The 13,138-nt window shown below is 42.6% G+C and overlaps 1 protein-coding gene across 2 annotated transcripts in view; it reads left to right on the top strand.

Moving 5' to 3' along the window:
• The window catches only part of RNF38 (ring finger protein 38), a gene marked incomplete at both ends in the record, with an annotated part of 106,303 nt that extends 103,615 nt beyond the window's left edge, over window positions 1–2,688 (top strand). For both annotated transcript variants that reach the window (XM_084239187.1, XM_084239188.1), the window contains 2 exons: window positions 1,047–1,146; window positions 2,626–2,688. In XM_084239187.1, the coding sequence (XP_084095313.1) occupies window positions 1,047–1,146; window positions 2,626–2,688 (163 nt within the window). The remainder of the gene's footprint in view (window positions 1–1,046; window positions 1,147–2,625) is intronic.
• Between the last annotated feature and the right edge of the window lie 10,450 nt (window positions 2,689–13,138).

Below are 13,138 nucleotides of genomic sequence, written 5' to 3'. Positions count from 1 at the left end.
GCTATTATTTAGTGTCAATCATTTTATGGCCAAATAATACTCCATTTTATAGATACAGCAAATTTTATTTATTCTTACATCAGATATAAATTTATTTAGATTGTCCCTACTTTTTGGTTAGTATGAATAATACTGTTGTGAACACTCATGCAGTTTTTCTGTGCATATTTGTAAATTTCTCTTAGGTGTCTAGGTATATTGGGTCATATGGTTACTCTGTATTTAAGTTTTTGACCACCAGAAGTATAAAAAGTTTTCATTTCTCCATATCTCCCAACACTTGTTATTGTTTGTCTTTTAACTTTTGCCATTCTAGTGGGGATGAAATTGATCTCATTGAAATATTAATTCCATTTCCCTGGGAGCTAGTACTGTTGAGTTTCTTTAATGTACTTACTGGCTGTTTATGCATCTTCTTTGGAGAAATGTCTATTCAGACATTGTCCACTTTTAAATTGGGCTATATTTTTATTGTTTTTGTTAAGAGTTATTTGTATATTACATATTTACAAGTTTTACTGAGAGACAGGAATTTTCAAAAATTTCTCTCATTCTATGAATTGTCTTTTTACAATTTGATTATATCTTTTGACTCACCTTTTTTTTTTTAAGTTTACTTATCTCTGTTTTTGGTATCATCTCTTAAAAGGCTATTGCCTAGTCAAAGATCTGCTTCTGTCTAGGCCTTTGATCCAATTTTGAGTTAATTTTTGTATATGTGTTCAGTAGGAATCACCTTCATTGTTCAGCGTGTAATCAGTTGTTTCAGCACTGTTTGGTGAATATTATTCAATAGTAAGACTGGCTTAGATATTAAACCGGATATTTTCTTGATCATCTATTAGTAAAGCACAGCATTCTTCCTAAATGCCTTCATATCGTGGGGTGTTTTTTTTTTTTTAGGGTACTGATGTTTTGCCTTAAGATGTTACTGTGTTTTGACAAGTGAAATGATAAACTGTTTTGTAAGCTTTGATAGTCATAACAAAATGCAAAGGCACTTTGGTTTTGAGGCAAAATGATCTTTTTTCTTTCTTTTTGTCTAGGTGTGTAGTATGCATGTGTGATTTTGAGTCAAGGCAGCTACTTAGAGTTTTACCCTGTAACCATGAGTTCCATGCCAAGTGTGTTGACAAATGGCTTAAGGTAAAGTTATGGCATCTGTAAGGAGAATGACATTGAATTTTCTTTATTATTAAAAAGTCCATGGTTTGGTCGGGTGGTGGGTATGGGAAACAAAAGTGAAACACAGATTTCAAAATATATGCAAATGAAAAGACTAATTAAAATTAACTTTGATCATCATTGTGGGAGTGATTATGGAAAACCATGAAAATGGTTTACCTGCCTTTAGCAATGTGTTTGACTTTCCCCTGAATATGTTAGGCCACAGTTTGCTCTGTGAGTTCCAGAGACCTCACTGGAGCTCCTTTGTCAGCAAGCTACATGGGGGAATAAACCTGTAGTGCTTCCATTTAATTCTCAGACCATTTTCTCCTTTTTCCTATGAAAAAGAAATAAAAAACTGAGGTGACACAAATATAAAGAATATTCTCAGTAGGGGGTAATAATAGTGGGTTAGATCATTTCAGTGTGGTGAGGAAAGCAAGTGAGTTAAAATAGGATCAGTCTTACTCTGTGTGACTAAGAGGACACCCGGTTTAGCCCAAACTGAATCCTAAAGACTAAGCGTCTTTAACTTTTTAGGAAAAAAGATAGATACAAAGCCGTAATACATGAGATCAGAGATAACCAGTGATCTGCTTATTGTGGAGTTACTAGGAAGTGGGAAGGGGGTTGGACATGATCCTGAAAGCAATGGGAAAGGATATGACTGATACTTTTTAGAAAAGATATTTGGCCACTATTTGGAGGCTGGAATAGAAGACAAATTTTCTGAGTCAGGGTGATGGATAAGGATGTTCTGGAGCAGTAGAGAACAATTAGTAACAATTGGGTAAAAAGAAGAGGACTGACTTGAGAGCTGTCATAATGTAGAAATGACAGTGTTTGGAGAATAATTGGTTGAAAGTAAAAGAGCAGGGCCTCCCTGGTGGTGCAAGGGTTTAAGTGTCAGTACTGTGAAGCTATCCACAGCCACTACAGCACGAGTTCGATCCCCAACCAGGGAGCTACCCACATGGCGCAGCAGACCTCTCCTGCCTCGCCCGCTGCTCCCCTCAGCAGTGTATTTCAGTCAATCTGCCTGTTCTGTTCCCCACTCTGTCTCTGGTGAAGCATTTCACCCCCCCACACCTCTGGCCTGTGCCCCAGCTCTTGTATGCATAAATAAATTTTGAAAAAACAAAGTAAAAGAGCAGATTATGCCTGTTTCTGAGTTTCGCAGACGCTCTGGTGCCTTTTGTTGAGATGTAGTTTTAAGCCACTTATTTAGTTTATCTGAAGAGGTGCTAGGTGAACGGACTTAGTAAAATTTCATCCATATGCTATTACATCTTTGAGGTTGTGGGGTATTATTTTTAAAGATAGATTAAATGACTGCTTCGTACTTCCTCAAAGGAACAAAGAATGTAAAAGCTGTATGAGAAGTAAAAATAGTTCCATTGTCATGAACATGTTTCATCACGTGAGCCACAATTCAGGCAACTTTCTCTTGTTTTTCAGGCAAACCGTACTTGCCCAATTTGCCGAGCTGATGCTTCAGAAGTGCATCGGGATTCCGAATGACCAACCTAAGCACAAATTCAGTTTGGGTGTTCCTCATCACATGTATATATGGACTATCCATTGAACTTAATCTGTGTGGCTTCCAGCCCTCCCTTTACCAAAAGGGTCAATGGACCTTTCTTTGCACTGTGTGACTTAATCAACTATAAAAGCTTACAATTAGTCTTCACAATTATGGGATTGTTATACTAACCGTGTGATTGGAACTCCAAAGACTTTTTCTTTAGCTTAATTTCGTGTGTGCACTAACATTCCCTGGTTTTTGTGTGATCATTCCGAGTGTTGCTGCAAGATTACAGTGGACGTGATCTTTTAGCATGTGCTTTTATAAAAAGTGGTAGCTCCAGATGATATAGCAATCTACCTTATATAGAGCCTTCAGAAACTGTGAGTGGAAATGAATGCAGCGTGTGACTGTTGGTGATAAATGTATCCGTGTGTGTGAGAGTATGCAACTATTTGTGTGAGGGCATGGTAGCTAATGTGTGTATGAGATCCTATATACCAGCATGTACCAAGAATGTGTGTGTAGTTTTAATTATGCTGCAATGTATAATCTGGTGTGTTATTTAAACAGCACTAGTACTGTACACTGGTTTTTTTTCCCTTGTGTTTGCTGTTGCACACTGATTGCTAAGGGTGCATCAATTATAAGCATTGAATACTCCCTCCCTTTTCCCCCATCAATGAATGGAATGAGAAAAGCCTTCTTCCTTTGCTTCAGGCAGCTGTCACCTTCTCTTCGTGGTGATCCCCAGTGGGTTACTTAAGAAAAAAGTGTAACAGATTCTCACTCCATGAACCTGATTTTTTGATTCATTTGTGAAAAAAAAATTTTTAAATATCCAACTCGCTGTTTCCTAAAAGAAGGTGCAATATCATACATCATCAGTTAGCAATATAAGCATTTCAATCAATGATTTGAATGTTGATACTTTTTTTTCCTTCACATTTCCAGTAAGCTTTTTACAGGAAGTACTTGTGATTTTTTTTTAAATGTTTAGATTTGTAGTCTATTCTGAAGATATTTGAGTAATATATTTCTAAGAATACCACTGGTCCCATGATGTCTCACCTCCTTGACTTCCATCCGAACAAAATCTATTAACTAACCCTTTTGACTTCTGATACGCATTTGGTTCAGTCTCCCATAGACAAGTAAATTGTTTAGGAAAAGTATTTTTGTTCATGTTAATTAACCTGCCAAGCTCCAGTTCTGAATGTTGTCTAGTTCTTCCCTCAGTAAACGTGCTTCTCATCAAAACTGTTTCTAGGATGGATCAACTGCTGTGGCGGCTCAAGTACCTTAGACCTGATGTGCTTTGATGTCTTATTGCTTTAATTTTTACTTTGTGTTTGGAGAAAAATTTAATATAACAGGTGTCCAGTATGTACTTGCAGTATAAATGAAGATTTGATTTTTGTATAAAAATAATGCTGTAAAACAGGAATTGACCTTCATTTAGTTGGTCTGAAATACATAGCTGTATTGGGTTTCTTTATAGGTTCATTGAGCATAATTCAGATTGTTTAAAGTCATTTCTCCAGCAATGTGTAGGTTTCTCTCTCATTCTTAAAGTGTGTTCAACATTGTCCTGCAGTTGATGTCATTGCTTTGTCTGCAGTAGCGCAAGCTGCATAATTCTAAGCAGGACTGTGATCATTTGCTGCCAGCCTCACTTGACTTTTCAGTTGGCTCTGTGTTAGCTTTCTATTCACACAGTGTTAACTACTTGTTACTGCCATGCTGCTTGCCTTCCCTTGAAGTCGCTATAAGCTCATTACAGCTTAGAGTTCAGTAAAGTCAATTCACACAGAAGCACAATTTTACCCTTTTCCAGACACTCTTGCCTCTATCTACATACAACTAGGATTTTGCATACTTTGTTTGCCCCTGTATTTGTCAGTGCATCAGAACTACATCTAAGCAGTGGCAAAATACGTGTTACTTTCTTAAATCATTAGGATAAACCCCACCTTGTTCCTGATGAATAAAAAGTTTAAGACCAAAATTATTGGCATATTATACATTACAAATCACGTACAGTTTAATCTTTATTTTTATTTTAATGAAAAAAATCATGTTTAAAATGGCAAAAGTCCATCTTATACATACTCTTTTTATATAGCTGCAGAAAATTTATATCTGTACAGATCTAACATAACACTACTACACTCAGTATTCATTTTATTGAAGCATGCAAATAAAGCACTTTTTCTAATTTATATAGATACCTAATTAACAAGGCACATTGTACTAATGACTAGGAAAAGTAGCTTATTTCTTCCCTCCCTCTGACGAATTCTTGACATAATATCCCTTTTCCAGTAAAATTTTGAGAGGCAGTTGGCCATTTAGGAGGCAGCAGGGTCTATTTTAGTGAAATCCTGAATTGTTGCACTCTTGTGACTGATCTCTCTTTGGGAATGACTTTTCTTTGCATGGGGCTCTTAGAGATGTGTGCAGACTTGCTTATTAAGTGGTTAGTGGGTATTAGGAGCATACATGCATGTGTTCTGACCAGCTCAGACTAGCCACCGTGAGCAACTGCATGGCTAGCAAAAGAGAAGGAAGACAGTTGATTGGTGCTCAGCTGTTGTCACCGTGGGTGAGACACCAGATAGCAGGCAGATGTCATTTTGTTGCCTCCTTCCTCTTTCCTCCTAAAACGATATTGGCTTTACCATCTTAACTCTGCTGTAGGGTTTGTTTGTTGGGGTTTTGTTTTGTTGTTGGCGTGAATTACCACCTTTGTTTTTTGGGGGGGCTCTCCCTCCCCCCCAAAAAAAAATTCATGGCCTCCAGGTATCAAGATCTCATGAGGGTTTTTTTTTTTTTTAAAGCAAAATCTGGAAAATGTGAAAGTATATTTAGATTTTTTACACTCTGAAATGTGATTTGTTAAGAACCTTAAATTGGGGCCTCTTACAATATTTTAAATGAGATCTTCCAACTCACGTGAGAATATTTTTCACAGATATCTTTAGGCCTTCGTTAGAAAGCGATTTCCCCCTGTTGGTACATTTGGTTACCTCATTTTGCTGTTTGTTTCAGATTATGAAAGCTTACAGGGGTGATTTTTGGAATCATTTGCCGAGTCATTTCCTCAAATCATATTCCATTGTATCAGTTAACATATAGTTTTAAATGTACGTATTATAAATATCTGTAACCAAATCATTTGAAGGCTTGATAAATTTTTAACAAAGTTTGTACATTTTTTATGAAAGTTACTAGTAATGCTTTACTAAGTAGTGCAATGAATTTTTATTTTTAATCCCTGTGCCCAATTTTGGAGTTGAGAGGGTTGTTGGTAATAAATGTATGATGTACACTTAAGACATTTTGTTGTGTCGTGCTATGTGTTAGGAAGGGTGGGGATGCTTGAGGGTGGAGGAGTATAGGAGGTCTCTAGCAGGAAGATACTGAGCTTCTAGCTGCTAGATTCATTTTTTTATCCCAAATGTACAATTTGATCCATGATCCTTGGATGAATCAAAATCTGATAAGGCAGCTCTTCTACTCACCTGTGACTCTGCAGGTACCTGTCTTTTTTCTCTTTTCCTAATAAACCTGTCCTTTTGAAAACGTTGAAAAAATCTGGGGCCTCCCTGTTGGTGCAAAGGGTTAAGTGTCAGCACTATGAAGCTATCCACAGCCACTGCAGCACGAGTTAGATCCCCGGCCAAGGAAGTGACCCACATGGCGCAACAGACCTCTCCTGTGGCTCCCACTGCTCCCCTCAGCAGTGTATTTCAGTCATTCAGCCTGTTCTGTTCCCCACTCTGTCTCTGGTGAATCCTCTCACCCCCTCACACACACACCTCTGGCCTATACCCCAGTTATTGTATGCATAAATAAATCTTTTAAAAAAAAATGGGGCCTCCCTGGTGGCACAAGGGATTAAGACACAACCTATGAAGCCGAGGCACCACTGCAGCATGAGTTCGATTCCCAGCCAGGGAGCTACCCAAGTGGCGCAGCAGACCTCTCCTATCTCGCCCGCTGCTCCCCTCATTAGTGTATTCCAGTCAGTCTACCTGTTCTGTTCCCTACTCTGTCTCTGGTGAATCGTCTCACCACCCACACTTCTGGCCTGTACCCCAGTTCTTGTATGCATAAATAAATAAATGTTAAAAAATAAACAGCCAGATGAAGACATGCTAAGAAGGCACATGAAGCCATATATCGTATGATTTCATTTATGAAAAATGTCAAAGGCAAATCTAGAGACACAAAGTAGATCGGTGGTTGACTAAGGCTGACAGGACAGGAAGTTTGGGAGTGACTTGTAAGAAGCATAGGATGTCTTTGAGATAATAAAAATGTTCTGAAATTGATGGATGCACAATTCTGTGAATATATTGAAAGCCATTGATTTGTGCACTTTGAGGATTGATTGTATCTTAATGGTGTTTTTCTTTCCCAAAAACATGGCATATGCCCACCAGAATCGCTGTAAAAAGATTAACAATACTATGTTGTGGATGGTATGACAACTGGGATTTTCATACACTGCTGATGGAAATAAAATCTGGAAGAACCAACTTAGAAAACTCCTTGACATTACCTGCTAAAGGTAAACATACCCTGTAACTCAGTGATTTCCCCCAAAAGGCCTGAATGTTTATAGAGTATAACAGCCCAAAACTGGAAACATTTTATACATCCAGAAGGAAATACAACTCCATAGGGCAACATGGATGAATCTTAAATACATTGAATAAGACACAGAAAATTATTCTTTTGAACTAATAGTTCAGAAATAGGGCATCCCTGGTGGCACAGGGGTTAAAGTCTCAGCACTATCAAGCTATCACCAGCCACTGCGGCATGAGTTTGATCCCCGGCCAGGGAGCTACCCACATGGCGCAGCAGTCCTCTCCTGTCTTGCCCACCGCTCCCCTCAGCAATGTATTTCAGTATATCTGCCTGTTCTGCTCCCCACTCTCTGGTGAATCCTCTCACCCCTCACATCTCTGGCCTACACCCCAGTTCTTGTATGCATAAATAAAGAAAAATAAATCTTTTAAAGTTCAGAAATAAACAATGGTTTGTGCCATGAGAAGGTCTGGTAGTGGTTCCTTGGCAGGGATAGAGCAAATGGCATAAGGGGCCTCTCAGTGCTTAATGATTTCCTGTTGACCCATAGGCTTGATTACACAATGATTCCATTTGAGAAATTTACATTTAAGATTTGTTCAGTTTTCTGTATATATAGTTTATAAACCATATATATATATTGTTTTACAAACTAAAGAAATGATCACTACATGACTCATACAAGCACAACTTAAAATTTTTATCCTTTTACATGAGCCAGAGCAGATACTTCGATACCTCCGAATGTTGCATCGCATAAAACCTAAACTAGCTCCCCAAGTCAAACATTTCCCCTGTTCCTCAACAACTGTTTGAAATTTTTAAGTTTAAAGTCTATGCAGCAGTATTTCTAAAATGAAAGTATTTATGCATGATGTGCACGCCAGAGGGCACTGTGGTGCAAAATGAAGCTCCGGATAAAAGCCTTTTAAGGCGTCTGTCAGGACTGATAGGCTATCAGCTTGCAAAAATATGCTCTCCTATTGCTAAGAAATTTGTTTTACAGAGCAGTATAAAGTCAGTACACAGCTCAGCGACTCGGTCCATCCTAAGCATTGTTTTATTTATTCCATATTAACTAGGCATAAATTGTTGACTAGGAATAAACAAGTTTAAATGATTTTTGAATGTATAGCCTACAACTTTCCTTTAAAGTTTTATTCTAAAATGCAACTTCATTTACCTTTAATATCCCACTCTATTGACCAAGACCAGTTCTGCATATTGACTCCCAGGCTCCTTCCCCACACAGGTGCAGTGAGACTGGGATACTGTACCTGCCAAAACTTGCTCCTGCCAGTCACAAGTTTACCAGTGGCTTCCTGAATGTCAAGTACAACAAACACTTCGCAGCATTTGTCTTGCGGTGGTGTAGGAGAAATACTCTAATTTCTCCCCATTCCTTAGGCTCTGTGCCTCTCTGACGTTCATGATAATGCTCCTCATTCCATCCTCCTTGTGTCTCTCTGAATTTTCTTTCTGTTGCCCCCCACCCCCTTTTAAAATTAGGGCTCTCTCTGGTTTTCCGGTTCTTGCATCCTTTCCTACTGATAGCTTCAAGATTCTTATCTATAGTCCCAGCTTCACCCCCTAGAGCTTCTATCTGTATTTCCAGCTTCTGAATAATCTGTGAAGTTCCCCTCTTGAACACCCCATTATCACTCAAATGCAATATATTCTAATATAAACTCATCAGTATCCCTCAAATTTGTTTCTCCCATATTCTCCACCATCCACTGAAACCCTCCAGCCAGGAAAAAAGTCATTATTAATCTGCCGCCCCTGCTTCTACTCAATCCTCACTTTCTCTCCCCTTCTCCCTAATTCCAGTTCCATCATCTGCCTTTTCAAGACCTTGCTTCCAGTTTCATATCACCCACCTTCCCACGTTCACATTGAAGCCTCTCCACAGCATCCAAAGTGAGTCGTTCAAAACACAGCTTTTAATATAACAAAATTTGTATTCTTTACAACTACCTTAGTGACTGACTCCCTGCACCACTCATACCAAAGCCCCAAACCCCTAAATGAATCTTTAGTGCCTATAGGACAAAGTCCTACCTTACTGGTAAGTCCTCTTTTGCAACAAAAGTCTTCCTTTATCTACTCCTGATCATGGTTCCAGGCTCAATACTCGTGTCCACCTTAGCCTTGCACTTGACCCTCTAGCAGACCCGCCTGCTTAACAGTTTCCCAGACACACAGTGCTCTTCATGTATTTCCTCAAGCAGACACCCTCTGCTGAAAGACCTCTTCCTCTGCTCTCTCTCCTTATGACTCAAGTCATTGACTCAGGAAATCTTTTCCTCCCTGTAAGCCAGTGAGACATTCTACCACACCCTTCCAAGTCAGGATCTGGAAGTAATCAAAATGTCCATCAATAAACAATTAGATCAAGGTGTGGTATGTCCTATTCAGTCATAAGGGAAGATGAAATGCAGCCATTTTCAACAAAATAGGAATTGGAGAGAATTCTGTGTAATAAAGGAAGTCAGAATAGAAACAAATACTGAATGTACAATATAATTCAAGAATATAAAATACTTTCAAAAAACCAGTGGACAGAGCTGGTTAAAGAGGGAGGGAAAGACAAGGGGCTTTAAGAGATGGTAGTGGGAAAAAGACTAAAATAAAATACAATTCTTTATACTTACACTCCAAAGATTAAAAAAGTTAAATGTTTGAACCTTTGTAGAACCTTCCTAGAGTTCAGCGTTAGGTATGATCTAAAAGAGATGATCCTAGAGTTGTTTTCAATTCTGGTCATATGTTAGAATTATATAGAAAGCTTTCAAATGAAAGTTCACTGATACTTCCTCAGTGAAGATGTAGTTAATTCAGCAGCTGCCCTATACCCTGACATAGGGACTTGTTGCATAAAGTGTAAAAAGAGTCACTGGCTTAGGGCCTCCCTGGTGGCGCAGGCGGTTGAGCGCTGTGCTGTGAAGCTGTCTGCAGCCTCTGCAGTGTGGGTTCGATCCCGGCCGGCCAGGGAGATTCCCACATGGCGCAGCAGACCTCTCCTGTCTCACCCGCTGCTCCCTTCAGCAGTGTATTTCCTCAGTCTGCCTGTTCTGTTCTCCACTCTGACTCTGGTGAATCATCTCACCCTCCCACATATCTGGCCTGTACCCCAGTTCTTGTATACATAAATCTTTAAAAAAAAAAAGTCACTGGCAAAAGTTGCTGATCAGTAAGAGATACTAATGAGACCTGCAAGTGAGATGGGAGTTAGGGTGCCTCAGTCTAAGAATGCAGAACATAAGTAGGAGTACCGAAAGGAGCAATAAAGGGAATTCATAGCAGTTGTCCCAAAACAGGTGCAGGAAGTAATGCAAATCAAGCCTTTGGAAAGCCCTGGCTGATGTCCAATGCACCCTCCCTCCTGAAAGCCTGGCCTAACCAGGCGGCGCGCTAGCAGTGAATACCACAAATACCATTACAGGGTATAGTAGAATATTACTCTACAGACAGCTTGCATCATAGGTTCATAATTCAGTTAAGAGGTCTTGGCTCATAAAGCTAACTTTCCTGCAGTTAAGGAGACCCTCACATAGGTATCAGTAAGGGAACTTGGTCACCTTTTCCAAGGTAAGTTTTTGTTCTGCTTGAAAACAATTTCACCTGTGAGTGTTCCCTTAGAAGCTGGTGTATTTACCTGTTTTTGTTGTTGAGATTTGGAAGGGGTGAGTGAAGAGGTTCCTCTCCTAGACACCACAGTTAGGTAGAATCTACAAGAGATGATTCTGGAATTGTTCTTAATTCTGGCCATATGTTAGAATTATCTGGGAAACTTTAAAGCAAACAAAAATACCAATGTTTGGGATCAGAACTCTTAAGGGGGGACCCTAACATCTGTATACACAGAAAACTCCCGGGATTATTCTAATGCCTGGCCAGTGCCAAGGCTGTAGAGTTTTCTAGCTTGATTACCGCGTAGATTATTAGTTTCGAGGTCTGACCTAACAATGCTCAAACTTACTTGTGCCCCAGAGTTACCTGGGCGCTGTTTAGAAGGCAGGTGTTCAGCCTTCAGTCTGAGCGAGTCCCAGAAGATCCTGCTTGTTCAAGGCCTAGGAATCTTCATTTTATCAGTCGAAAGTGGCCTGAGAGAAGGCTCGAGAGAACAGCTGCGGGACGATTATGGTCCATGGAGAAGGGCTGTGGAAGAGGGGAAAAGGCAGTTTCATGAGTATAAATCCTAAATGCCGTCTTTCGTGGCTCCTCTACTCCGGGCAGCTTGGGCCGGGGCCCCCGCAGGGAGAGGCGTGAGTGTGGCCAGGTGCCTGGCGGAGGGGGTGACCGGCAGCCGCCGCATCGCCGCTTTCTGCTTTCGGGGCCGCGTCCCCACGAGCGCGCGGCGGCCCTGCAGAGGGGCGGTGGCCGGCGATGGGGGGCAGCGTCGGGGCGGGCGCGCGCACCGTGGCGCTGGGTGTCCGGGCGCGGCCCCGGCCTGGCCTCCGCGCGCTCGTGGCACCGCCTCCTCCCCGCGCGGCCCGCGCTGCCCGGGGCGGGGACTCCGCGCGGCGGAGGCGGGAGACGCTGGCGCTGGACGCGGCGCGGGGCGCACGGTGCGGCGCGGGCAGGAGCCTGAGGCCCGCGGCAGCGGCGGAGTGGCCGGGGGGCCTGCGAGCCGCGCCCGCCGCGCCGAGGGGCCGCCGGAGTCGCGGCCGGAGGTGAGTGGGTGGCGTGGGCCCGGCGCGCTCTCTCGCCGCGCGGCCGCCCAGGCTGCCTGCCCGCCGTGGCCCCTTCTCCGCCCGGGCCGCGCGGGTCCCGGGAGACCCCCCCCCCGTCGGGCTCCCGGGCTGCCGCCTGTGGCCGGAGGGGGCTGGGGGCGGGCGCTCCACCTCCCCGCACCGGATCTCTTGCCCCAGGCGGCCGCGAGCCCCAGGTGTCGCCCCCCGGCCTCCGCGAGGGGTTGGCGAGGCTTTGCGCCTTGGCGAAGGCCGGCCCGGGAAGAGCGGGGGTCCTTTTTGTTCTGAGCTTTGTCACCCGTGTGCAGCCAAAGTCAAAAGCGGGCGTTCCCCAAGTCACACTAGTGCCAGGCCTGCGGGCGTGCTTTGCACGGAGGGAGGGATGCTCGCCGCGCCCCTGTGCTCCCGGCACCCTCGGGCGCGCTGCGGGGGGCTGGGGCCCACGTGTCAGCGCGGGCACCCCGGCAGGTGACGCGGGCACCCCGGCAGGTGACGGGCTGCTGGGCGCCGGGGCTGCGGGCCGCGAGCCTCTGGGGCGCCCTCGGTGTCCGCATGGAGGATGCCCCCAGGACCCCCTGTGCCCGTGTTTGTCTACCCTTGGCCGTGTGGGAATCCACGAAACTTTTGCTCTGCTGGAAAAATAGTCTCTTGGGTTTATATACTTTATCTTCCACGCCGTATTTAGTATTTTTGATGATTCTTGGTAAAAATTGGGAAAAAATATCTGTTTTAATAAATGTACTTTTTAGCAGGGTTTAAAAGCCATTATTTTGATTGTCTGATGATGCCAGTTATTTTCAGATGTTCCATTCCCAAGTTTACATGAGCAAACCTTAAGGTTTTTAGATTTCCTTTGTCTGGTTTGCGTCTCTGGGACTCTACAACCTGAAATTATGCAGATGTGGAACATTGCTAGGGGCAGATTATTAAGCTGTCCAACCACCCCATGAAATATTTAACGGCTCTAGAGTGACTCTGCTGTGGGCTCATGGCTATCAGATTGGCTCTAATTGGGGCACTTTTAATATTTCTGAATTGCTTGGAGCATGGGAGGAAGCAGTGGAATCTCCCCTTCCTTATGGGCTTCCTAAGGCGGTCTAACTCCTATTTGTGTCATAAAAGATTAAGCTGGTCCTATTCAAAAGAATAATTT

This window comes from Talpa europaea (assembly GCF_964194135.1).
Source record: "Talpa europaea genome assembly, chromosome: 7".
NCBI classification, from domain to species: domain Eukaryota; kingdom Metazoa; phylum Chordata; class Mammalia; order Eulipotyphla; family Talpidae; genus Talpa; species Talpa europaea.
The sequence above is the reverse complement of the archived record's forward strand: the minus strand, read 5'-3'. Positions and strand labels throughout refer to the sequence as shown.